General features: G+C 41.4%; 2 protein-coding genes across 2 annotated transcripts in view; both read right to left on the bottom strand.

Annotated features, from left to right (window-relative positions):
- Positions 1–663: 663 nt before the first annotated feature.
- On the bottom strand, positions 664–13,636 carry mrpl3 (mitochondrial ribosomal protein L3). Its single transcript, XM_049603140.1, has 10 exons — positions 13,425–13,636; positions 12,035–12,216; positions 11,849–11,940; positions 10,772–10,870; positions 7,010–7,109; positions 4,835–4,895; positions 4,499–4,610; positions 4,294–4,371; positions 4,112–4,189; positions 664–990 (listed from the first exon to the last, which is right to left on the bottom strand). The coding sequence occupies exons 1-10, from the start codon at positions 13,496–13,498 to the stop codon at positions 841–843; spliced, it is 1,026 nt and encodes a 341-aa protein (XP_049459097.1). The 5' UTR covers positions 13,499–13,636; the 3' UTR covers positions 664–840.
- Positions 13,637–14,964: 1,328 nt separating this feature from the next.
- cpne4b (copine IVb) overlaps positions 14,965–27,437 on the bottom strand; it is a 29,955-nt gene continuing 17,482 nt past the window's right edge. Inside the window, exons 8-16 of the mRNA XM_049603137.1 lie at positions 25,932–26,030; positions 24,028–24,114; positions 23,223–23,282; positions 22,992–23,125; positions 22,764–22,818; positions 22,503–22,554; positions 21,768–21,901; positions 21,105–21,341; positions 14,965–15,892 (exon numbers count right to left, since the gene is read on the bottom strand). Of these exons, the coding sequence (XP_049459094.1) occupies positions 15,761–15,892; positions 21,105–21,341; positions 21,768–21,901; positions 22,503–22,554; positions 22,764–22,818; positions 22,992–23,125; positions 23,223–23,282; positions 24,028–24,114; positions 25,932–26,030 (990 nt within the window). The 3' untranslated portion in view covers positions 14,965–15,760. The remainder of the gene's footprint in view (positions 15,893–21,104; positions 21,342–21,767; positions 21,902–22,502; positions 22,555–22,763; positions 22,819–22,991; positions 23,126–23,222; positions 23,283–24,027; positions 24,115–25,931; positions 26,031–27,437) is intronic.

The raw sequence follows: 27,437 nt of genomic DNA, 5'->3' as shown, positions 1-27,437 counted from the left end.
GAGGCGTCCCAGACAGTGCAGAGGGGAATCTGTCAGCCCACCAGCTAGAGGTTCTCATTTAAATACTGCTGAACACAAACACGCAGACTTAAGCACCCAGCGGTTCCTGCTGCAACATTAATGTCCTCATTTATCCTCTTATGCACAAATGTCAACCTTTGTTAGCCTCCATCCCCACCTCTCCTTTTCTCCCTTCAAGTCGCCCTCCACACCTTCACCATCTCCCTCTCCCTTCCTGCCCTGTTTCTACTTCTTTGTATTTGCTTCCACACCTTCCACCTCATTCATTCCTCCACCCCTACCTTCACAGGCCCTTTCCCTCCCCTGTCTGCATTCCCCTCACTCTTTCACTGTGCTTTGTGCAACTCATTGTATCCAGCTCTCCCCCTCCTCCTCCTCCTCCTCTCCCTCTAGCCTTATCCTGCGTCCTGCATAGATATTGCACATTTCTCCAACACATCTGCCTCTCTCTTGTTTTGTTTCACTGTCTTTTTTTTCCCTCCTCTCTCTGCTTGGGGATCCTCTAGTGACATCATCACTCCTACAGTTACCATGGTTTCGGGGGAAAGGGGCCGTAATAACTGTTTGGATCAAACAGACAGGCTCGGTGCTGTTGCATCTTACTCTAAAAAAAACCCAAAAGAACTAAAGGGGCTCAAGACATTCAAAGGAATTACACTTTATTACAGGATCCAGACATGGTTTGTGGGTATAAATGAAAACGTGACATGTGTGTGTGTGTGTGTGTGTGTGAGAGAGAGAGGGATTTTGTGTGTGTGTGTGTGTGTGTGTGTGTGTGTGTGTGTGTGTGTGTGTGTGTGTGTGTGTGCGTGTGTGTGGTCAGGTCATTGTTAATGATGGGTCTGTGTGAATGAACAAGTCATTGTCGTACAGGTCTTCATCCAGGTCACCTTCCTCTTCGGTGAAATAGGTAGGGAAAGGAGGGTTGAGCAGGGTGGACTTCCTGGTTGGCAGTACAGTATCTCTTACCTGGAACACACACAGACACACACTTTTTTGTAAAAGTTGAAGTAGGGCAGGGTGATGTGCAGAAAAATATTACGATATTTTTTTACCAAATACCTTGATATTGTGAGGATACTGTGGAGTTGCCTTTTGATGCTGTAGCCGTTGTGCAGCCATTAAAACCAACATTTCCTATTTTACGATATTCGAAATCTAAGAAGATGTCTAGTCTGTGATCACACTATCGATATAGCATCAATATACTGCACAGTCCTTGTATGGTACCTGGCACTCTGGTATTGATTGGACACAGTTGTGAGTATTTGGCTGTCCAACATTCATCTGTCTCTAACAACTTTGAAAATTATTATTGTAAATCAATTAGGCACAAAATGCCTGCATTCTCCTGCTTCTCAAATGTGAGGATTTATTGCTCATCTGCATTTTATTTAACTCTAAATAGAATATTTTAGGGGTTTTGGACTGCTGCACTTCAGAAATGTCACCTTGGGGACTGAAAAATGTGTTACAGGCATTTACCACTGCTTTCTGGCATCTTTAAAATCTAATTAGCAGTTCTCAAACTTTTTCGGACATGCCTCCCTTTAGAAGCAGAAAACATTCATGATTTATGTAGAAATATGATTATTACAGTGAGTTACTTTAATCTAGTTTTCAAACACAGTAAAGAGACAGTGTCAGGTTCAGTAGCAGGCAGGTATGTGCACAGATAGACCTCAGGTGATGCTCAAGCACCTGCTCTGTAGGCCTCTAACTGGATAAGTACCCTTTTGTAAGGTATTTCTTTCCATATTTTATATTTTAGTTTTTAAGTTTGGCCCATGGCATCAATTCTCAATTAAAAGTGTGATGCATTTGAGTTTTAATTGTGCCAGCCTGCCCCTCCCTCTTCTGCTCCCCTTGTTGTCACAGCCACCACAGTTAATGCACACATATCGAGCACCCTTCAGGGCAGCATCCACGTCTCCCTGACCTGCCTTCATGAGCAGCCAGGTAACCATAGTGTTTGCCCAAAGCATCAGCATTATTTGTCACTGCTGTGAAATTAAACCACTATTAAAATATCTCAACAGAGCCAAACTAACCTAGGCAACAACCCACTATTAAGCTTAACAACAAGCAAGCTAGTCTGGCGTAAAACCACAGTGTCGCTCCAACTCTCTGGCAGATTTCTGTTCACAAGCTCCCCAGAGCGAGCAGAGACAGATGCTGAACTTTTTGCCCCTTCTACTTGTCTTCATAAACCAAAACCTAACTTGAAATAATGTTTGCCTCTCCCACACTGTGGCTCTGATATTTAATTTGAAGAAATCTGACGTGGTTTGGTGCTGCAGGAACACTATGTGCACAAAGAGCACAGGAGGAGGAGAGGAAGAGCTGCTCTCTGCTCTCTGGGATTCTTTCAGAGTATTTAAAGCGTATTTAGAAGATAATTATTAGAATTAGTGCAGTTCTCTCCCAAACAAAACTGTATTGTATACAGATTCTAAGGCGGCGGATTAGATTTAAAAAAAAATGTGAATTTAATCTCATTAATGAACCAACAGGAACTAAAGCAACATTTGACTGGATCACATGTTTAATTAAAGAGTTCTGATGGGAAAGTAACAACATGAGAAAATATAAAAACAAGCCCTGCAACAAGGCATGTAGGGAAGGAACATGGTTGTAAGAGGCTGAGTTTAATGTAAATAAACCAACAGACACGTTTTCTCTCCAGCACTCTGTGGATTTCATATCTAATTGATGATCTCTGACATAGAAATCGTCCTCAGAGTGTGTCTGTGTGTCAGAGCAGCATCAAGACATTTCCACCATAAACTGATGCAAATAAAAATTCACCAGAATGCAGGAAATCAAGTGTTTGATGCCTGAAGTTGACCAGGGGAGGACCCCCAGACCCTGCGCTTCATATGGTCCCCACCTATTTTCAGGCAAATAAACACCCTTGTCTGCATGACTTTAAGGGCATTGAAATAAATGGCTTAAATAAACATGTGTAAAAGATGTGATTCTTTTTTTGCTTGACCACCAGCTTCCAGAAATATCTGCACACCGCTGGTGGTAGGTTTAAAGATTTGTACCTTCAGGAAGGTGGACTTTCACGCAGAAGAGCTAGACTCCCTTTAACAATTAGAAATTCAAAAATGGAAAAATAAAATTAGGTAAAATGTTCGTGGTGATTGTACCTCACAAATTCAAATTTACGACAATGTAATGGCCCAATATTTACAAAATGAAATGTAAGACTTTTTAAGGACCTGCAGACACACTTTTAATTTGAATCAATCATTAACAACATTGGGGAAAGTACTGATAGTAGTTTAATATTATTGAAACCAAACAAAAATTATTATACTGGCAAGATCAGTGTCTGTTTAGTGTTCCCAAATGAACCTTATTTATTTACTTTTTCCGTGGTCTATGCACCCAAGGGTCCCTGACTCTGTGGGCTGACTGATTACCCTAAAAAAATCTATTTAAAAATTACTAATAATTGTTAGCCATAGTCTTAAATCTAATTAATAAACCATAATTGTTCTTTGTTAACATCAGGACAGTGGGACTGCACACAATGACAAAAACAAACAACAATAAACAAACAAACATTATTAACTTGTGCCCATAAGGGTAATAGAAGTGGATCCAGGTGTGTGTGTGTGTGTGTGTGTGTGTGTGTGTGTGTGTGTGTGTGTGTGTGAGATAGCTGAGCTGTGTGAAATGCAATGCACATTTATATTCATTATCGCTTGTCTGCAAAACAAATAATAGTCTGCGTGTGTGTCTGCACACACACATACACACACACACACAAGGCGAACACAACATGCTGAGTATGGAGATGGATGCGGTGGATATTACTAGCATCATTAAGGTGCACGCTCCCATTCCTTCACACAAAAACACACAAACAAATTCATGCATACACACACACACTCACGCGCACTGCTGATCCAGCACTGTGTCAATGAAGATAGATCACACTGTCTTGCAGGTGTGACAGTGTTTTACAGGTGCAAGGTCAAACTCGTCCCTGTCAGAACACTAAGCATGCTGGGGCTGACCTTAAACTTTACACTTCACTCCCAAGTGTGTGTGTGTGTGTGTGTGCCGTTATTTTTACCTTCAATAAGCAGTTCCTGTGTCCGGGGACGGAGCCGTTAACATACAGCACATCATACTTGGTATTGACTCTCCATATCTGGGAGAGAGAAGAGGCAGATGAGAGTATTGAACTGAAATTGCAGTCAAGGACACACAAGTTCAAAACCACGACTGTGTGGGTGTCGTCTTGTGAGCGTGTACCTTCAGTCCATAGGCTGTGACGGAGATGTTTCCCATCTGGCCAGGCATCTTTTTTCCTTTCCAAACTTTGGCTGGATCCTAGACGCAGATGATAAAAGACACACGCTCACATTACTGGATTATGGGAAGCCAACTGTTCATGTCTGGCATGCATGAGCATCTTATGCAGTGTGTGTGTGTGTGTGTGTGTGTGTGTGTGTCTTACCCCTCCCGGTCCAAGAGACCCTGGTCTGCGATGAGTTTTGGTTTGACCATGGGTGGCTGGCTGACCTTTGAACCCCCATCGCTTCATTACGCCTTGAAAACCTTTGCCAATGCTACACACACAAACACAAGAAAATTCACCCTCATTATTTAAAGTGCGCTGACTTGTTGCCTGAGAGGACAACCACGTACAAAGAGAGATTTGGACTTTCTTGTAAAGTCAAAAATTGATCTATCTTCTCAACACGATGCTGGAGCTAAAAGAGGGGAAGAAGCAGTTGGGGGAAGCCAAGATGAAGCGCCAGCGAAGAGGGAGAGCTGGCAGAACAGAACTTACGATTTGGCTGTGACGTCCACATATTGGCCTGGGCGGAAATGTGCTGCATACAGAGGAGTGCCTGCACACACAACAAACAAGACAACATGACAAATTGTGTACAAAACTGTCAGAAAATAGAAAATAGATTTTACTGTGTGACGTGGAAAACACAGTATATGAGTATTTCTTTAAAGGGAACCTATTGTGCTCATTTTAAAGTTGATACTTGTACTTTGGGGCTTCTATTAGAACATATTTACACACTTTAATATTCAAAAACCACTTTCTCTTCCTTCTGTTGTCTGTGCTGGACACATGTATTCACCCCCTCTGCCTGTGTCTTTAAGCCTTCCTCTTTAAAAGCCTAGTCTGCTCTGATTGGTTAGTGTTACCATGTCTTCTGTATTTCAGTGTTTCTGCACCATAATTGCAGCCAGGCAAATGACTAATGAAGTACAGCAGCACCTCTACTGTGAAATATCACAAAAAAAAAAGGCTTCTAAACACAACCGGACATGTTCAAGCAGGAGTATGATCTGAAACTGGGGAGAAATTAACAACATCAGGAACCAAGATTACATGTTTCCCTCACGCTAGCATGCAGCTACATGCTGCAGTACACATTAACAAAATTCTGTTTATGAAAACAATATTCTTCTAGCGGTAGTGCACATGTACAAAGGCCTCTGAGATGGTCACACATTCAAAACAAAACAAAACTATGCCGCAAAACCCTAAATGCAATCGGAGCGCAAGAGACACGTGACGAGGTGAGTGAGTGACAGGAGGCGGAGCTATGGGAGCACTATGGCAGTGGTGTCTTGGCGACAAGACAGTGGGAAAGTAGTATGGATACTTTGGAAAATGAGTATTGAAACCATTTTTAAATATTCCGAATAGATACGTATCTATAAATAAATAATTTTGACAACACTACCGGCAGCCAAGGAATGACCGTGTACAGCAGCACCTTTTCTCACTAAAAATTACCAATAAAAGACGTGTTACAGCAGGAATATGATGCAAAATCTGGGAGAAATAAACAACATCAGCAACCAAGAATACATGTTTCTCATTATTAGCAAGTAGCTACATGTAGCAGTGTATGTAATGTAAACACTTGCAGTCGGGTGCCTGGAGCAGATGACTAAATAAAGAAATCTATCATGAGCTGACGTCACCTTGTCTCCAAAGTGTATATATATATATATATATATATATATAAAGTTGGAAACAGAGTATTCGAAACATTCTGAAGGTTTATGCTCACAGGGATTATGTATACATATGTTTACCTCATTATTTGAAAATCTAGCCATGTTCAATATGAACATCTATCAATATAACATTATGACAGACAGTGATGGGCTTGCTACTCGTTAGTCTTTTCAAAAGTAATAGAGTTACTTTACTTATTACGCCTTGCCAATAGTAATTCGTTACACTACTCATTATATTACTTTTCTGTTACACCCCATAAAAGCGGCATTTGCATTCCTTCGCAAAATTGAGATGTGTGCCTCTGTGCAAGTGTCAGGGTAATTGCCGTTAAATGTAGCTAATGCTAGATAGCCTCTATTTACCTGGGGGCTTCCTGTTGCCTGTGACCGGTATTTTCCCAAAGCTCTGCCCAAAAGACGGCGAGTCACTCGTGGAGCAACATTACAGCCACCACATATCACTTCATCACTTCTTTGTAGCTGCAGCTGTGCACGATTAAAATCCAGTTTTGGGTGTTCAGTCAGTTTAGGGCTAAAGCCGACCTCTGCAGCCGAGGAGGGCTCACCTTTGGTGGAGTGTATTTCCTGGAGCCTCATGTTGTTGTGTTGTCGGTTGACGTTGTTTTTTTTTTTTTTTTGCAGTGGAAAGAGTTTCAGTCTGACTTCCTGCAGCTACAGTGTTCTTGTCATCTTTCCTCCTGACAAAGCCAAAGTGATGGGAATATTTCCAGCCCCTAAAGTAAGGGTTTCCAACTAGCTTGCTGCTTTACAACATGCGTGCGCAGCACAACTATTACGAAAATGAGTCCGCTGATGTGATTGTTATATTTCAAGTTGGCAGTGATGTGACTAGTAACTACTGGTTACTGGAAAAAGTAATAACGTTACTGTAACGCATTACTGCCCAACACTGATGACAGAAAAAAAGCAGAATAGATCCCCTTTAATTACAAGCTAATGCACGTATGTATACCTGGCTTGATGATGGCGTTGTCTGACACTTTAAAGGTGGTGACTTTCTGTTTCGGAGGCACGCCTGCATTCCTGAACATCTCCATTTCCCCTTCAGACCTCTGCCAGTCAGAATGATGAAAAGAAGACATACGCATTAGGATGGAGGGAGGGAGGGAAATAAAGTGGTAAAAGAAGAACCAACAGCAGTTGGACTTTGGCATTTTAAAATTAAACGTGGGCCTGTTATGACTGTACGGGAGCCAAACAAACACACACACACACACACACGGAGGCATACGCACGCACACTTGGCAGTGAGCATCTCTGACATTTGCTTTCGCTCGGCTCGCTCTCATCTCAGCCCCTCCAGTCACTCTAAACTCTCTCTCCCTTTCAACAGAAGGGTGAAAATCAGCCTGCCAAAGCTTCTCACTCCGACAAACTCTGCCTGACTGGAGAGTGATGTGGCGGCTGTGTGAGAGGGATTCTAAACAACTTCACGTTCGACACCGGCCCATCAAGCATCTATCAAGACTCAATGAATAAATTACACTTTGATTTATTCATCCTTGTTTATCTTTTTTTTTTCCTTAAAAAGATGGATGGAACATACAAAAAGGAAAAAGTCCTCCTCATACATACTAAGAGGAGATTTTCTTAAAAAAACAATACCTGCCTTAAACTGTCTTCCCATTCTGAAAAGCAAGTACAGGTTCACTGAGCAAACTGAAGAGCCATTGTTGCTGTCTATCACTTCAGGTTGCAGTGTGTGTGTGTGTGTGTGTTATAGAGGTCAGATATGCAGTCTGAGGCTGTGATGGGACCTTAGAGTTTATTATGAGTATGAAAGACACTTCTAAATGTGCGAGGGCTTGTCATTGTAAGTGGGACGTAGCGGCAATGAAATCTATTGGATTCTGCTCATTTAGACACCAAAGATGAAATATACTCACTGATGGTCGGGTATAATTTCCTGACTACGGATCTGTATTCATAAAAGGTCCTAAAACTGGGAGGCCTGATATGAGCTGAGTGCTACAGGGAAATGACAAAATTCAGTTATGCTTCCATAAAGCTGTCACACTGATTAGATTTTTTTTGCATGATTATGAAATGTAGCCAGAACTAAAATGAGCAGAAATGGACGTTGTGATGTGATAAAGTATTTGGCACCGGCCGCTCTGCTGGCATTAAGAGCAAAGTGACTGGTGTGATTAGATATTAGGGATGCAATTTACAATTAATTTCAGTAATTAATCTGCAGATTGTTTTCGTGTTTTCATATTTGATTAACTGTTTAGCCTATAAAATGTCAAAATGTTGTAAGAAATGCTCATCGCAATTTCCCAGAACCCAAAATGACATCTTAAATTTGCTTCATTTGTCCAATCAACTGTCCAGAACCCAAAGACTCACCATTTAGATTCATACAACATGATGAAGAAAAGCAGCTAATCCTCACATTTAAGAAGCTTTAAAAAGCAAATGATTGACATTTTTGCTTGAAAATGACTGAACGTTGATCAAAATAGTTGCCAATTAACTTTCTTTCAATCAACTATACAGCTAATTAATGGGGCTACACATTGCAGGTCGACTAGACATGATATTCTTAGACATTAAATATCAGTATAAATTAAACGGTTAAACAAGTCTTCAGTTTTAGCCCTGTTTATGATTGATATAAGTATTGTTATATGTAAAGTAACTGTCTAAAATTTGCGTCAGATGACCCATTAATCAAATAATTTGTGTAGTCAAAATCATGTTGTTGCTCAGCCTCTAACTTTGTGAAAGTTCAAACAACTGAGTGAATGGCTGCTTTTAAAGTCGAGTAATCTCGGAACCTCTCAGTCTCACGACAATGAGTCTCTGGGGGCAACAACAAATATTTCCAGAGTTACAGAGTAGCCAGCAAATATTAGGGCCGAGACTTCCTCTTCCGTATGCTGGTCATTTCTGCTAATCTCTATAAACAGACAGACCAGACGATAGCCGATTTGGCCAATGCTTTCCACACTGGCTGTTTCCCTGATGCTCAAACATGATTGGTCAATACTACTTGGATTACAAATGGAAACCAGAACATTGCCCACAGATTCTGCATACATATGCGGATATCTTTTAATAAAGAATAAAAGATGAGTAACGTTGGCAATTTCTCAAGCTATTGGGAGGCAAAAATAAATGAGCACACAATAATAATTATGTTTCTGTGTAGGCAGAGCTGCTCATTATAAATACTGCTGGCCCATTGCTGAACACAAAAATGTTTTATAATCATTATATATTTTCAAAAAAGGTCAAATTGACAAACTCTTCCAACTCATTTCAGAAACTTTTGCTTTTGCTTAAAGTTTAACTATGTAACTTTTAATAGAAATAACACATTACTACACTGAATGAAAAGGTGAAGTCAGAGGCGATGAACATACCATGCTGAATTCAATACTGAGGAATTTGGCTGCTACGGCCTTAAGCCTAGTTCACATTACACGATTTTCAACACGGGGGTGAGTCTGCCACGACGAGTCCTCATATGTGAACAAGCCTACGAGCAAGTCGCCCCCTCGTCTGCGACTGGGACTGGATATCTGGCATGCTAGAAAACTGGAGAAGTCTGACACGACTGACAAAGAGCATCAGCCAATGAGAGGTGGAATACGTCCCACATCAGTACGCAGGAGGACGGAAGAAATGTGAGGAGGACAAGCTACAGGGTTGCCACTTGCCAGGTCCGCTTATTAGCTGCGACTTTGGGCTTGTTTCTAAAGTGGAGTTGCTTATTTGGGCTCGCTCTCTAAACATCACCTTTCTCTATATATATATCCGTCTAATACATTATTTAAACACATGACAGTCGCTTCTTTTGGGCTTGTTTCCATAGCCCTGGTTGCTTGTTTCTCTCCCAAGATCTGGCAACACTGACAAGCCGGCAAGCAATAACAACAATGGCGGCATCCATAGGATCACGTGGAGCGTGTTGTGTTTGGACCCAGGCCCTGGAGGCAGATCTGATTCAACACTGGGAAGAATATCCGTGCCTTTACAATGTGTCGTCTCCAAGTTTGGTGATGTCACCGTGTTATCTGGGGCTCTGTCAGTGAAGGCTCAGTGGAGAAATCTTGTGGTGTGCACACACAGGTCGTAACGCAGTTGGCGAGACTCCCGCTGACAGAAACACACCTCGCCAGTTATGAACACTCAAAAGATTACGATAGTCTCCGTGACGCAAAATCAGGGTGAAAATTGTGTAATGTAAACTAGACTTTGCTTGGTCCAGTATGACCAGTAGCTCAGGGTGGCTAATGTTGGCAAACTCGAACAGTGTTTCCCCTACCATTACATTAAGGGGAGCCTTTTAATTGTTGGCTTCAGCCTCTCATGGTGAAACAAAGCAGAGGCATTTCAGTTTTCTGTGATTATTCTCACAGGTTTATTACTTATCAAATCATAACCCAAGTGATATTTTTGTTTTCCTAAAATGTACTTTTTAAAAACCTGTAGTAAATACTTTTTACACTATTTGGTCTCTACCAACTCCTGAGAGAAATATCAGACTCTCTAGCTGCTAGATTCTCTACTATGTTCACCAGCTGGTCTGTTACTGTGTCCTTCTGCAGTTTGGTGCTGAGCAGGCAGTGTACAGTGGCTTTTCAGAGCTTTTTCATTGAAAACAGCTGCCTGCTGCGTCTGTCTGTCCACAAATACCATTTCACAGCAAAGATAAATACCTCACACGTTTTTTGTTTTTTTAATGACATTTACAGCTGTTTCTTACATGGAATGGTGATACGTTTTTCCCTCCTACCACAAGGGCGGCAGAGCGTCCGTCATTTTCTTCCTTGGACAGGTGCTTTATTACATGGCAGTCCTGCACCTGGAAAAAGGAACAGAGGCTGGATTAACATTAGTCACAGCCTGACTGCAGTTTTCTCTGTGCTACTTCTTTCCTCCTGACCTACATAACCACCTACGTGACCAACACAAAAAAAACATACAAGCCCGTGGTGTAAAACATTTCAACATGGGGCCCCCGCTAACTCAATCAACAACAGAAATACATCACAGGCATTTAGCAGTACATGTTACATAAAAAGTAAATCAGAGGATGAGAAAAGAGGAGGAAAATGTTTTCTTATGAAGCAACAATGAAGCCTGTGCTGTATTTATTCACTGCATTATGACGTACTTTCAGTTTCGCTTCAGATAGAATGTGTGCCAAAGTGGTGGGAGTACTTTCTCCCTGAGAAAGTAAATTTAAATGCTCTACTTTTCATCTAGCACAGAGCGTTCTTGTATCAGCCGAAAAGAATCAAATGACTAAATGTGACAAAAGTGAATCAGCAGATGGGGGTAGAAGCTACTGTATGGCCTTGAATCTGATATCAAGTGGAGGTGATGACAAAGTTTAAAAAGTCTGAGTATTACCACTGACATTTTACTGAAATTGCAATAGAAGTTTTTTGTGCTACCCACTAAAGTATGTCATTATCAATAAAGAGCAGAATAAACACAGATGGCCGCGGTCTGCCATCAATTTACTTCACTGACAGAATAGTTGATGAGATTAAAACGTGATCTGAATAAACCTGACTAGGAATATCTCCTCTTTGCACCTTATACGATCAAAGGCTGCAGGAGAGGTTTCGAGTTGTTCAATATTTGCTAGTGTTCCCCCTCACTCCACAGAACAATCCAATTTATTTGACTGCTTTTCTGACCTGCTGGTCATTTCATTATGGATGACTAAGAGGTATTATCATTCCTGAAGAATACAGGCAGCTGTTTTGATGCAAAGCTGAGGCACAACAGAGAAGACAACAGGTGCGTGTGTGTGTGTGTGTGTGTGTGCTACCTGCAACATGGTGACTACATGTCTTTCTCCTGTTTTCGTCCAGATAGGAGCCATCCCCAGCTTCACGGCTACTAACCCAACTCTTTGACTACCTGTGAAGATGGACAGATGAAAAGACCGTTTAAGTGCGAGCCAACAGGTAGAGGATTCACGATGTACACAGCTCTCAGTATTGATAACACCAACCCTCTGTCCATTGATGACGCTCCCAGGGTTCATCTTTGAGGGGGTTTAGCTTTTCAGCTGTTTGTTTTCTGTATTCCTCTGCCATACTCTTCCTCATGTACTCCTGGTTGTCCTCTGTGAGGTGTTCCTCGAACCATGTTGTGGTTTTCACTGTCCTGATACAGCCCAATGAATGGGCAGGACTGCCAGATTAAAAAAAAAAAGGTAGTTATTTACAAAGACGACAATCAGGTATGTCCAGAGCTACACTAATAATCAGGCTCACACAGAATCTGCAAATGCAGAATTCTGACAACACCTCCTCAGATTTTTTTAAAAAAAATATGTTGTCTTAAATAAATTTATAAGCATTATAAGCACAAAATAACTTAATATTAAAAAAATGTAAAAACACAGTCCACTAAATTCTGCAGGTTTTCATTCTGGATCTGCTCATAACTGTTAAAAAAATGTCCAATCAAAACAAGACTGTCAGGTAGCACACATGCATATGTACATATGTATTATAGAGCTGCAACTGACAATTATTTTGTCCTGTTGAATAATGTTCAGGGGTTTTCTTGAGTCAATGAAAAGAAAACTGCTGATCACAATTTCCCAGCGTACAAGGTGGCAACTACACATTGTTAATTCTGTCTGACAAACAGCCTCAAAATCAAACATGTGCCGTTTATAATGCTACGAGACAGAGATAGGCAGCAAATTGTCATATAAGGGAGAAGCTGACCTGGTATTTCTGACTAACTAATTGCAAACTAACTTCCTCCTTTATTCTTTTTGAAGATCATAACTCAAGAAATTTGCATTGCAGCGTCAGATCTCACGCTGCTCTGTCACTTTACTTTACAAAATCACTTCAGTCACTGCAGTGTCCTTGCTGGTGAGTAATGAGCAGAACAGTTTGTGCATTTTAAGTGCATAAATGCCACTGATTAATTACGAGTCAAGACAGAAATAAATAAAGAGAGGCCTGAATGAACCCTGGTGACATTTTGTCATATTAAAGTCTGCCCACGTCTGCTTGCAGATGGCTATTAACACATTACTCATTTGTAACTGTAGACTGGGACTGTGGAGTGGTTCATCAGTTTTATCCTTTACAACAGTGTATATTGATCTTTAAGTAACATTATTTCGCGTAGGAGAGTGAAAATTAAACACAAACACAACACAAACGCCCCAATGTGTTATATCAATTATAATTCACTGGGAAGTAGAGGCAAGCTAGCGTTACTAATAAAGAGAAAATTGTAACATTAGCTAGTTAATTAGCAAACAAAATGCCCTGGTATAAAAGCAAAGGAAAACCAAAGCAGCCCCATTTAACGAAGCTACACGCTAAAGTTAACTTCAGTTACATTAGCACAACTAGCTACTTAGCATTAGCCACCTTTCAGCCGTTGCTCGGAGAGAAATGAGACGAGTTCCCCGCTGGAGAAGAAACCGACAGCTCCACGCCGCCATTTTGTTCTTTAATATATACACTTCCACATAAATATAAGGAAAATTACACTCAAATTAGAGGAGCATGGGGCTCTCACAACAAATGCACACCCATGCCTTCGTTTTCGTCCTGTCCTAATGTCACCCTGGCTACTTCCGGTACGTGACAAAACAGTTCCGCTGCATAGAGCGTCTTGATGACAAAGGTTCCGCACGAATACCGGATTCATATTTTTTTTAATTGATAACCAATTAAATCTGATATCCTGATATTAAACTATTATATTTACATGGTCGTATAATCTTAAAGTTAAGTTACCTTAAAAAAAAATAATAAAAGTTAATTACTGACCTTGGAAACAGCAGTAACAGCAACAATTTTACCTTAAGGTCAGTTCAGTAGTTTAAAAGCTTTCAGTCAAATTGCATGATCTTCATCAACAAATGGATTTTGCCCTTAACACTATAAAATGCTAAAAAAGAATATAAAACAATGATAAATAAACAAATAAGCATGTTAAAAATATTTTCATTTATATCAAGTAAAACCTATTGATTTGAGGCTCCATTTGACGGTCTCCTGAATATAACAATATAGCCAATTATAACCCAGATATTACAATATAATCAGAACAAAATACTGTAGAAGGTAAAGTTGGATTTTTACTCATTTTCAGTGGTTTCTTCCACCCTTATATAACTGATCCTCTCAGTGTAACTCCTCTGATGTGGGTGGTCTCTGAAAAAGATATCAGAGAGGCTCATGTGTTGAATACTGATCCAACTGTCAGACACTGAGGCACGTATGGAGTGCACTCTCAGGACAGCCCAACTTTGGCTCCCCCTAATTAACTTTATGGAGATTCGTCAGATAATTAATTCTTGCATTTTAATGTCTGTCTGGGAGACGTAGAGAAAGTGAAAGAGACATGTTGTGGATGAAGGTGTCATGAACCTGCATTTCACAATACTTGAAACTGCCACATGCACAAATAACACTGTCGGCTCATAGGGCTGTCTGACCACGAGTGAGACAGAGAGGGAGGTGTGTGATATCTAACCTCAGTGGAGGTCTGTATATATATATAGTTTGAATATGTGGTGGCAAGCTGAGAAACAGAAGCTCACGAGGTGGAAAACCAAATCAACTAACAGGCTGCCAACTGCTTTTTTCTTTGTTATTCTAGATTTCCATATTGCATCCCTGAACACACACAAATTTAGTTATGTACTTAACTTAGGAAAAGTGAAATAACTGAAAACATGTTTTATATTCCTAGTTTCTATTTCTATAACTAGAACTTTTACCAAAAACCAAGTCCTAATGTTAATTGAAAACTTTTTGTCCACAAAAGTGAGCTTTTGCAACAGTGTGAACATGTCTATACAACACAATTAATACAAGTACACATGCAAACAAACATCAGATCACACAAAAATGAGAAAACCAAAGTGTCTTTATTATAATCAACATGCAGAATACAGAAAAAAACATTTTTCAGCTCACAGATGAGAGTCTACCACACACGCTTTTCTATCCTCCCAAAACTCTTTACAATGTAAGAAGGTTAATAAGAAATTATTACAATTATTCAGTTGTTCATTTCCATTTAGCAAAATCTCAAACAAATCTGTAGAAAAGAACCCCCAAACACCCAAGACAACCCTGAATGTCACTCAAATGACAGAGATACTTTATTTCATAACTAGCAAGCGGGTACTGGAGATTGGATATTAGCAGGAGCTGAATTATTCATGCATTTATGCAGTACACTAACAGGGACACTACCATTCCCATAAATAACATTTGCAATGCTAATTCTAAGCATTTCGGGCTATGCAATCACATATTTTTTGGCTTTTCCTACCCACAGATCTTTTGGTTCGTGAACTTGCTAGTTATCTAAATAAGGTAGGAGTGTCATTTCTCTGGGTGGGCTATGGTCTGAGTCTGCATGCTGGTTCAGAAGACTGCTCTTATTTCTATAAACATCTTTAAATATACAGTAGATAGTAATAATTTCCCAGGTGATGCCATTGTGGCCGAACATGCAATAGTCATCAATGGAGTAGTTCAAATTGTTTCACCAGAACGAGCTAATTCTCTGAACTAGACTACTGTATGTATGTAATATGGTTATGTGTACATGTTTGTTTGTGTGCATATGTGTGCTTGTGCTTTTACATGTGTATATGTATTATACAGTACATAAATGTATATATATATATATATATGATATATATATGTGTGTATTGGAGTGTATAATTGCATGTAGTCCATTGTCAGGGGCTGAAGGTTCTTGTGGACTCATAATCCGACATACACTTGGGTTTGATGCCTTTAGCATTGTAGTAATCCACCACCTGGTTAGGAACTTCTGCCAAAACACTCTTAGCCAGTGCGGCTGGGGAGGCCTGGAAACACAGAGACAGACGGACAGAGAGGAGAGGAGAGGTCACAAACGAACGCACATCACCGGCCATGCATGATTCTAGAATGTTAAAATATGCTGTTGAGCCCGATGCTGTCAAAGGTCTGGACTACTGAGACTGATGTGATCAGACAAGCTCATTTGACAACCTCAAAACACCCCTGCGTTCACCTTTTTGTCCTCTAGTTCCATAGCACAGGAGAAAAGCACATCAGAGCCTGTCTATTCATAAAAGGAACAGTCCATTAAAGCACATTATTCATGCAAAAGCAAACGATCAAGTACATTATGCTGTATGAGTCAATTCATGTGAGCAGTCCAGCTGTGATTCTCCCTGCAATTATTTGAAAAATTGCTAAAGCTTGTTTACAATCACGATTATTAAAAGTGTGAAGTTCAGATGAAGGGCAGGAAGTGATATATCCATACACTGCATGAATTGGAAATAGAGGACAGTGACTGCATAAAAGTGTTGGATGAACTTGACAGATTTGCATGGTGTGGCACGGCAAGCCATTAAAAGTGTATTAAAGTCTTGTGGACTGTAAGTATTTCGCTTGTAGTAGGGTCCACAGCTGAAATGATGACCCTCTTGTTTTTGGCAGGATGAGTAATGTGTGAGAGCATAAATGCCATATCAGCTCTGTGCATGGTTGCACTGCTGTCAGGCCAACATTAGCAAACTTAAGATGCAATTTGCTTCCTCCTAGGGCAACCATTCTTAGAGGTCTGTTGAAACGCCTTTAATAAAAATCGGGGTCATGGCTAAAAACACAGAGAAGACGTTACAGCAACGGCATGTTTAACACAACACTTTAACGTTTGACATTGGTTGAATCCGCTTCTCCAGACTGAAGACGGAGGTTTTCAATCAGTATCTACCGCTTTCTCATTGGAACACCTGTAAACAGTGCAAATCATAGGCATGTGTGCAGTGTTGGTAGTCTTTGCCTCCAGTTGCCTGCCCTCCATCTGTACAATACACAGATGTATGACATCATATGCAAAGAAGCTATTCCAAATTTTAAGGCATAGGTTTGCGAACACTGAAGGGTCAAGAAACCCTTGAAAATATTAATGTAAAGGGTTTATTTACCTATCAGGGACTACTGCAGCCAAAAAAGGCACTGAATAACAAAAACACTTTCCTTGATATCATTAATTGGAGATATTCATAGCCAGGATGCGTGTTGTAAAACTGAGATCATTCTGGCCTTGCAGAATTGTCATCATCTCAGGTTGAGTGTTAATTATTATTCACTATATTCCACATTTAGGACTGTGGGAGGACGGTTTGAGAGTGGTACAACACTGGGACAATTATTCCTGTACTTCTACGTGTCTGGACTTTTTTCCTGTTTGCTTTTTTGCTCTGTAATGCATAAGTAATAAAATATAGTGGGTCACAAGAAGGCTTTCAAAATCCATAGGATGATTGTCATGAATCTTAGCAAAACAAATCTAAGACTATTCCTTTTAAATATATAACATATTCATATTCACACACTTTTTATGCACACATACAGGCCAGCCACACATCTGCACGTACACACACGCTCCCATGCTACACACACAATCCGAATCCTCAAAGTCAGAAAGTCTGTCGTACTCCGTCTCACATAATTCCCAGAGACAATGCACCATCAAAGTGCACCCACCCCGACCCCCCCCTCCCTTCTCTTCCTCCTCTCATTTCCACCCTCTCCTCTGCTCCTATCTACCTGTTATCCCCCACTCTGCCTGTCTCACAGCAGCTCCGTCCTGCTAATCCCTTCTGAAAAGAAACGACAGAGCAGAAAATCACCTCTCCACCTCTGTCACACACTCCCTCGCTCCCTTTTGTCTTTAGCTCCGGTCTCCTGTTGACCGCCCTCTCCCTCCACCTTCCTCCTCTGTTCCTCCAGATTTATTCCTCACCTCTCCTCTCTGACTTGTCTCTCTATGTACTTTTAGGTATACTATATGTTTCTGCTCCTTCCTACATTCTCTCCCCCCTTCTCTTTCCCTTTAGTTGGGGTGTAATTGGTTGATTTCTCAACCTGTCACAGACCAAACGCACCATAACAGACCCGACCAAACAGACCCTGTCAAAGTCAGGCAAATAAATTAATGCCACCAGAGAGAGACACGCACACAAACATGCAGGGACCAGATAGCTGATGTGTTTTGACGAGCACGCCAAGCATATTACGCCCACACACTCACACTCGTTACCCCCTGAATACAACACTTCTTGACACCCACCCAGCACACACACACAGATAGAGCCACAGTTGAAGTATAACTTTCCCCAAATAGCATGGCTTGGTATCAAACGTCAATACTTTCTGGGCAACGACAAAAATGTTTACTCACTTTTTGAGCACACATTTTGACATATTTCCTCCTAATCAGGGGCCAGCCATTAAATTCAGCTATGGGCCATTCATTTATTTTCCGTAAACTCTTATCCTGTTAGGGGTCATGGAGGGCTGGAGCCTATCCCACCTGACACTGGGCGAGAGGCAGGGTACCCCCTGGACAGGCCACCTGACTATCACAGGGCTGACACACAGAGACAGACAACTATTCATGCTCGCACCAACAATTTAGAGTCACCAATGACTGACATGCATGGATTGACATGAAGGAAACCCACGCTGACATGGAGAGAACATGCAAACTGCAAACTCTGCACAGAGGGGCTCCTCCACCCTGGGTTCGAACCAGGAAGCCTCTTGCTGTGAGGCGACAATGCCAACCGCTGCAGCATTATGCTAACATGAATAAATGAACGAATGAACAGTGTAAAGACTAAGAGCTATAAACCTCCGGGGCTGAAAAATGAGGCCAACACGCAAGTGCCAAAAGCTAAAGTTGTTTGAATGGCCACTTGAGGCTGGCTCCAGAAGCGAGTCAATCCTCATAGAGCCTTATGTGAAATTGCCCAACTTAACAGCAGAAATAAACATGTACAAAAACGGTTTTGTTTATAAAACTCACGGGTCAAAATGTCATTAAGGCTTAAAGTTACGCATATTGAAGGGGCAGGCCGCTTGAGTGACAGCAGTTGACCACAGCTCCACCCTCTCCTCTGAATTTGGTCAATTCTGGCTCCAAAAACCAAGATGGTGATCCCCAAGATGCTGAACTTGAGGCTTCAAAATGGCACTCCACAAACTAATGGGTGACGTCACAGTAGCTAGGTCCATTATTGTATACAGTCTATGATACAGACTCATACAAAAGTAAGCCCTCTCATACATCACTTATGACCCACTAGAAGTGCGTGGCAATGGATTTATCTACAGAGACCCTGATCACTGCCTGTATTTTCATATTTTCTCATTATTCAGGCATGTTAAGGACATTCCTGGGCACAGCGATCAGATGAGGTTGGGACTTTTTAAAAAGGTAGCGACCAGGTGCCAAACCATAAAGCACACAACCAAGAGGAAGCTACACAATGAATTCAGAACAGTAACTGGCATTTCCTGCGTAGCATACCACATCAGCTTATGTTGATACTCATTTGGCAGAAAAAAAGACTCCTGTATGTCATATGTTCTGTGCGTTTAATAATCGCCATGGCTACCACAATGTCACCCATTGGTTTGTGGACATCATTATGAAGCCTCGGGTTCAGCATTTTGGCCGTAGCTATCTTTTCTGGAGCCAGAAGTGACCATATTTGAGTGAGGGCGAGGAATGGATCTGACTCACACCGTAGTGACAGCCTGTCCCTCAAGCGGCCCCAACCCTTAAATATGCATAACTTTAAATGAGTTGGTTATAAAAAATGTACACCTCAAATACTTGTCTTGAATGTTGAAGTTAGCAACAGAAAGCTAACCCGTTTTTGGTACCAGGCATGGGCATGTCTATGTCATGGGCATTTTAATTGACAGACTTTGTGAGTCAGCCTCAAGAGGCCATTTGATGAGCTGCAGTTTTTGGCACTTCTGCACTGGCTTTATTGTTTAGCCTGGGAGGTTGCCATTGGTTCAGCGTTGTAGTTCAGCTTAGAAAAAAAAGTGGGCAGTGCTCTATTTATGGTTAAATAAAAGTGCTGTCATTCCTGTTGTCGTCAGTATGAAGTTCTGTCTGTGTTTGTGAGACACACAGCCTAGGCCACAGTTATGGATTTAAAACTGCTTGAAGTCAAGCAGAAAGCTGTACGAAGTAACTTCTGATCATCATATTTGTTGGGATTTACATGAGCATTGTGTATTGTTATCTGCATCAGATTTGTGAAAGAACATACAGACGTATCTGATGTGAATTATCCTACCATTATTGCCATAGGGGGCAAATATTTTTCTGTGCAGATTTAACCCACGGGCTACTTTTTGCCTTCACTTCTCTGTATCGTAAATTTGATGGTTTACACTGAAAGATATACTATGCAGGAGAGATGGTTTCTGTTTGTGAACACACTAGCCAACCCTAGATTCACTCTCATTTCACCTCACTATATTTGAGCTTTATTTAGTGCTGCATCTCTTGAATGCCTGCTGCTTACAGCTGGCACCTGGTCGTTACCTTTTTATAAAGCCCCGACCTCACATAAGTGCTGCGGGGATACACACCCATAAATGTCATGAACACAGAAAATACACTTCTAGTCGATCATAAGTGATGATTGAGAGGGATTACTTCTGTATGAGTCTATAGAAATTGTTTTTTAGGACAATCCTGCATAGTATATCTTTAAGTGAAAGCAGCACAGAAGCTCAGGTGTTGTTCTGGCAACAGTATTGAAAATTTTAAAGTAACACTTAGCCCCACTTTAGAAGCTTTTTTAGTCCGTGGCCTTGATGTGAATTCTCTTAACGTTTCATGACTCGCTACTCTTTTATGACCTCACATTTCTTATGCCCTTTAATGTTGTTATTCAGCATGAGAACGCTCTACTTTTAAAGTAAGCAGCTCGGTATCCACTATAGTCTTGCTGGCTGTGAAGAAGTAACCACACGAGAATCAAAAATAGCTGAAAAACAGCATCTAGTGCAAAAATATGTTACAAAACCCATTCTGCTGCAGTCTCATATAGCGCCCTGTTCGTATATATAACTTGATGTTGCCTGACCTCCCTGGAGAATTAGTCACATTTTCTGCCTGGGATGTATTTATCACAGCTCTGTGGGTTTTTCCAGAAATACAAGATTTCTACCCCCCCCCCCCCCAATTTACAACTCCTCCCAAGTGCCACCCACGTGTTTGAAGTCCTTGAAGGGGACGAACTGGACGATGTCGCGGAGGACGGGCTCGCCCTTTGGTGAACGCAGGATCCCATCATCCCCGTCCAAGATCTGCATGTCTGTGAAGTCTGCGTTGCCCACGCCGACGATGATTACCGACATGGGCAGGTGGGAAGCGTGCACAATGGCCTCCCGTGTGTCCGCCATGTCGGTGATGACGCCGTCTGTCAGGATCAGCAGGATGAAGTATTCCTGGGGGTAGAAGGGGAGACAGTTGGGGGTGGAAGGGGGGAGGGAAGAAAAGATGTTCGATGACTTTTATGTTTTAGAAGTGGCTTCTTGTCAGGAGCTAATTTGAATAAAACTCATTCTAATCCACAAGAGAGCCAGAGAGAAGCGGGAGGCATTAAGGCAGAGAGGAATTTCTGCTCTAAAATTTATGACTGGAATTAAATTAATATCAATCACTTCCCCCCACTTTTCAATGCATCTCCTTCTGCCCGTCTTTGTTTCATTTTTTTTGCCCACTCTGATATCTCACTTTCTGTCTTTTCATTGCCATTTGTCTGTTCCTTTGTCCCCTCGTGTGCCAATGCAAACACCAAACACCAACACTCACAACAACAGGAACAAAATGGCCCAGACTTTTTTTTTTAAATCTTTCTCATTCTCTCTCACCATGGCCTCTTTGGTGTGCATCTCCTCGGAGGCAGACGAGGCCACTTTCTGGATGATTGGGGCGATGTTGGTGGGCCCGTAGAGCTGGATCTTGGGGAGACAGTTCTGGTAGGCCTCCACCACACCTTGGATCCCTGCAACACACACACACAAACACACAGGTTATTTCACTACTTACTATTTATCTGTCTTCCTGTTGATCCGTCTGTATATTACGCTGCACTGACCTCGCCAAGCAAAGTTCCAGTACTTGCAAAAGTATCTGCTAAAATCAATCAGACTCTGCACATGTGATTGCACTTCAAGGTGAACGGGCATTTTTTAAAAAGCATTCCTACATAGTCCACACAAACACAAGCTCACACGCACACACACCTTCACGGCAGGAACACTGCTATGTTGGGAGAAGAGCGCAGAAGCCCATTTCACACATTCAGATTAGTGTTGTTTTTCTCTGTATCTTAGAGCCTGAAATACTTCCTGCAGCATAGTGACAAATCTCCCAGCTGCATGTGTGTGTGTTTAGGAGTGTGTATTTGTATGTGTGAGGGGAAGAAACAGAGAGTGGGGATAGATACAGAGGGAAAAATATGGGACTGACAGCGAGGGAGAGATTAAAAGGCGTGCTGCAGCGATACTGTCAGAGTGGTTTGGTTGTGTGGTGCATGAACAAAAGTTTCTGCAAGCCAAGAAATCTGTGAATGAAGTGTACGTTTGTTTCATTTGATAGCTTACCAGCACATTCAGGGTTGTCCTCATCAAAGTTCACGGCGAAATCGTGCGAAACCTTCATGCGGGGCAGAGAACACAGGGCCTTTTACCGCCATGGTAAAGCCAGCACTCAGCACAACATGTTCAGTCTAATTTACAGGTTGACAGATGTATTCTCTTTTCATGTTGATCAAAAGCAAGCTGTGCCTTGGAGAGAGATTTAAAGTAACCAGAACTCCTCCTGCTACTGCAAAAACACTCATACACACATTCTGAGTGTCCTACCTTGAAGTCAGGTGGTATCAGTGCTCCAAAACCAAACGCAGGGAACATTTTATCACTAGAGAAAGAGCAAGGCACATGAGTCACTGAAAGCGATGGAGAAAGGTACAGAGCCAAGGACAAATAATGGACCAAAGCCTTGAGAGGGGACAGCTAGTGTGTATATGTCTTGGTGTGTGTGTGTGAGTGTGTCAGCATTAGATAAATACTGATTGATGGGGTGGTTTCTACCTGTCATAGTCTTGGCAGATCTCCCCGACAGCCACCAGCGCTTTGAGGTACTCATTGGGCTGGTAGGGGTGGATGTAGTGGAGGGAGCAGCTGTTTCTGGGATCCCCATTTGATGCTGTGAAGTCTATTGCCACCTGGGACATAGACACATACACACACAGCATGAATGAGCATGGACAGACAATGACATGCTGCTATAATATTGAAGAGATTATAAGTGACAGAATTTACGGTGAACTGGATTTGGCAGCCTCCCATGATGTAATCCAGAAAGGAATACATTTTGATGATCTGTCAGGGGGAAAGTTGAGATTTATAGATGTCATGGAGTCAAGACAGGATATAATAAAAGCTGAAAAGGGTGGATGTGGCTGTGCATAATGCACCGTTAATCTTAAGATTAGGGCTTAAATAATGAATTGATTAGATAACACAAAATGAACCCATAAAAATCTTTAATAAATTGAAATGTAGTGATAAATAGTTTTAATTACATCAGACAAAAATGGACAACATTTACTGGTGCCAGTTGAAATATGAGAAATTGCTGCTTATCTCTATTTCATTTCATTGTACCTTTAATATCTTTGGTTTGTAACACATTTTTAACTGTAATGTGACACTGAAACAGTAAACAACTAATCAACTAAGCATTAATTGACAGATTAAATGTATTCTTTGTTGTTTAGTTGGCCCAGAGCAGCGCTTTTGAACAATGATTTCACACTGGCTTCACACTATTCGATTAATTGACAGTTGGTGATGGTAATGCACCAAGAAGCGTAGAAATGTGACAATAAAATCAGTGAAGAAGAAGACTGTCAGCAAGCAAACATGGATGTAACGGACCCAGAAATCCACCCTTAGATGTTAAATAAGGAGAGAAAAGATTCAAAGACACACACAATGCGTTTTTGTTTGTATTATACAAAATGCCACAGTGCACTTTTAATCAGTAATTAAAACAACTGTTATAAGAGACTCATGGAGGAGGGGATTGCAGGAAGTAGAAGGATATGATAATGTGTTACTTCACCTTACAGTGATTGAGAATGACAACACCAGAGTTTCTGTAATTCTTCTTCTTCATCTGGTATTTAGGGTTGATGCACTCCCACTGAAGCTGGGAACACACACACACACACACACACACACATTCATGTCAATGTCATGTCAAGTCAACAGAGGTCTGAACCATTTCTTTACGCTAAAGCTGACTGTTGATAGCCGTCTATCATTTTGATCATAACATACATGAATGTTAATGTTTGTTAACAGTTGTGAAAATGTTTCCGTCAAAATACAAGAGCCTTGTGACATGTGCAATATTTTAATCTTTCAAATCATAGAAGAAAAGATAAGTTTGGGATATTTTTGACTGAGTACGATTGCTGAGATGTTTATTACCCCATTGCCGAGGTGTTTACTTGAGTCACATCACTTGGAGTCGTCACAGACTCATCACAAATTCAATGACTTTATGCACAACTCACAAAATGAAAAAGACTTGAAACTTGTCTTGGAATTAATTACCAATGACTCATGACTTCACTTGGACTTGAGCCTTCTGACTTGAAAATATTTGACACCTTCCCCGCAGCTCAAAGTTTAAAAAATATCTTAAGTGACAGTGTCCCACAAATTATTCTATTTTCCTAATCAACTAACTTTAACATGATTCAGTCCCAACAAGGTGAGACTTAACTGACCCTTCACTATGACCCAAAATCTATGTGCCAAAATCAAACCCTAAAAAGTGTAGGGTTAGCTAGCTAGCTACTGAAGATATAGCCTGAATGTATACACATGCTGCTTTTGCTATTGAAATGATTATAACAGTGAATGAAGACTGAACCTGCTGTACAGGAACCAGTGAAGGGAAGCAGGGAAACTTGCTGATATTCAACCAGCTGTGTGTCATCACAGTGAGTGTGCAGATGAATGTTGTTTGGCTTCCCTTGGTGCTCCCTGCCTGTCTGCCAGCAGAGGTCTGGTAGCGTAAGTTTGGGGTACTGACAGCGGCACGGGGGTTAGCTTAACGCTGTTTATCTGCACACACTGTGATGACATACAGCTGGATGAATATCAGTGAAGCTTTCCTTTATAATAATTGTCTGCTGTCTCAATAACCAGTTTGGCTTTAGCTTCTGTCCTTATTATTTTGATCTGTATATGCTGCTGAGTCAGTTTGACATCCTGGATATATCCTTCAAACACATATTTTAGACCTGTCTGTCTGCTTCTCTCTGAAAACACTTTTTTGTTTTCCTAAAAATTTGATAACATTTTTCCAGGGAGCGCAGTTAGTTACAGTGTGGGCTCCATGCTTGCTCCAACATCTTGTCGGACCATCACAAAGGGGCGGGGCATAGCCAAAGGTTATTCCCAAGATCCACTTTGTTTGCACTAATTGAACATCATCCAATCAAGTTGCAGGAGAGAACTATGAAGAACTAGCGTAACGATACTGAGTGCCAGCTGAAAAACGATACCAAAGTTAAATTTGTTCCCGTACAAAAACTAGGGTGTCGTCAACAAAAAAGTAATTGTAGTATGGAAAACGAGCCAGCTGGAATTTGCAGATGGAGATGCGACAACTCCCAATGAATATGTTTTAACAAATAAATACAAATTTTAAAAAGCAATCATGGTTTGGGTATATTTAATATATTATTACTCTGTTGTTAAAATGGCATTAGGCTTGGTGAAGACAGCATTATGACTGTAGGACTAGGGACTTGACTCCGCTTTTGTCAGTCTTGACTTGGGACTTAGGTTGGATGGTTAACCACATTATCATTGAGCCTATGAGCTCATTGGTATAAATACAAGTGTGATTAAGTGACTACAATCCAGCTATTGCGCCATTGTCCATCTAAATACAGCTGCAGTGAGTTGGTGTGCAGTCGTTACTCCTTCCATCCCTTTGCGGGTGCTCACCTGTTTGCCCTCCTGCTCTGCTCTCATCTCCTTAAAGGTGGTCTGAAACTCCCCAATAAAGTCATGTTTTCCATTAGAGTCCCAGTCCCAAACTGTGCACTGAAACAGACACAAAGAGACACCCACAGGAGCACACACTCATTCAGTTCGAGCGCAGCTGAAACACTGTCACCTAAATGCACACACACATGCACTCATGGCATGCAGGGAAATGCCATGCTGAATGATTGATAAGGCAGTGTTAGTGGGGGGGCAATGGAGCGGTGAAATATTAATCTGAGGATGCTGAGAGGGACGTGGCTTAAGAGACCGCTTTATGTGTGTTTGTGTGTGTGTGTGTGTGTTTAGGCGTAATAGTTTGTTTCTCTCAAAGGAGCTGTCAGACAAGAAAAATGGCCTCAATCACCGGTGAAATGTGCAGGTCAGCGGGCCACGGCTCCGCACATCATAAAGAAATAATCCTATAATATGAAAAGGTGACAAAAGGCACCAATATTTGGACACACTGTACAATCAATAATACTCAATAAAGTGGGTCAATAGAGACCCTCGTTAACAGAGAGAGAGAGACAGATAAATGCTTCTACCTTTCACAAAGGTTAAATGACCGTGAATGACTCATTTTCCTGTTGAGCTTTGCGACCTTCTCGCCTTAGGTCACCCAAACAACTTGCAATCAGAACCAATCCACTAACGTTTGATTAAAAACAACGGCCAGCAGTTGTCCCCTTATTTCCTGTCTCCCACTTAAACAGACGAGTGCCTGCCCCTGAAGCGTGTGTGTGCCTTTTTTGTCTGTGTGTGTGATCATTTGTGGATTGTACACGTGTCTGTGTTTTTTTGTGTGAGGGGGTGAGTGCTTGCTTTTTGCAGCCTCACTTCCACTTCAAGTTGCTGAGCACTATGCGAGAGAGTGATGAAAAAATGAAGAATCTTCATTCCATTCACTGAATACTAACTGTTGGACGGAGAGAGAGACAGAGAGAGAGAGAGAGAGAGAGAGACATGGCAGTGGAGGGACAGATGAAAAAGTAGGAAGGTGGAGGAAATGGAAGAGAAGAAACACAAAGCAAGAGACAGACACCGCAGAGGAGGGTTATGCATTTATGCATTGGTCAGTTAAGAGCCCTGTGAAAAGGAAGCACTGGTCTGAATAGAAATCTCTGCCCTGCCATTTCTCACTATAGCTCTGATGCTTCAAACAGGTAGCCCTGGAAACCATAGCCAATGGCGTGCGTGTGAGTGTATGAGCCCTTTCTCCTGCTGTCAGGAGCCATGCAGAGTTAAGACGCCTCTGAATATTTAATGCACAAGCTCATGTTTATTCATGGAAAGAATAACTGTTCGGAGCTGATGTGCGGCCACCACTTCATGCGCACACACACACAAACGTGCGCACACGGATCTATTCTGGCAAGTAAAGGTGAGAGTTTAGGACAACCACTGAGCTCTTTCACACCCGTCCGGCTCTTTAAATAACACATCAGGCATCAGGATGACAGGAGC

Source organism: Epinephelus fuscoguttatus, linkage group LG17 (assembly GCF_011397635.1).
Source record: "Epinephelus fuscoguttatus linkage group LG17, E.fuscoguttatus.final_Chr_v1".
Lineage (NCBI taxonomy): Eukaryota > Metazoa > Chordata > Actinopteri > Perciformes > Serranidae > Epinephelus > Epinephelus fuscoguttatus.
The sequence above is the reverse complement of the archived record's forward strand: the minus strand, read 5'-3'. Positions and strand labels throughout refer to the sequence as shown.

Bases quoted from the DNA above. Each gene is read 5' to 3' on its own strand.
- mrpl3 (XM_049603140.1), bottom strand. From the start codon at position 13,498: ATGGCGGCGTGGAGCTGTCGGTTTCTTCTCCAGCGGGGAACTCGTCTC. The intron at 4,611-4,834 runs GTAAGTTCTGTT...TTGTGTGTGTAG, and splicing joins GTGGACGTCACAGCCAAATC to CATTGGCAAAGGTTTTCAAG. The intron at 4,190-4,293 runs GTACACGCTCAC...TCTCTCTCCCAG, and splicing joins TCACAGCCTATGGACTGAAG to ATATGGAGAGTCAATACCAA.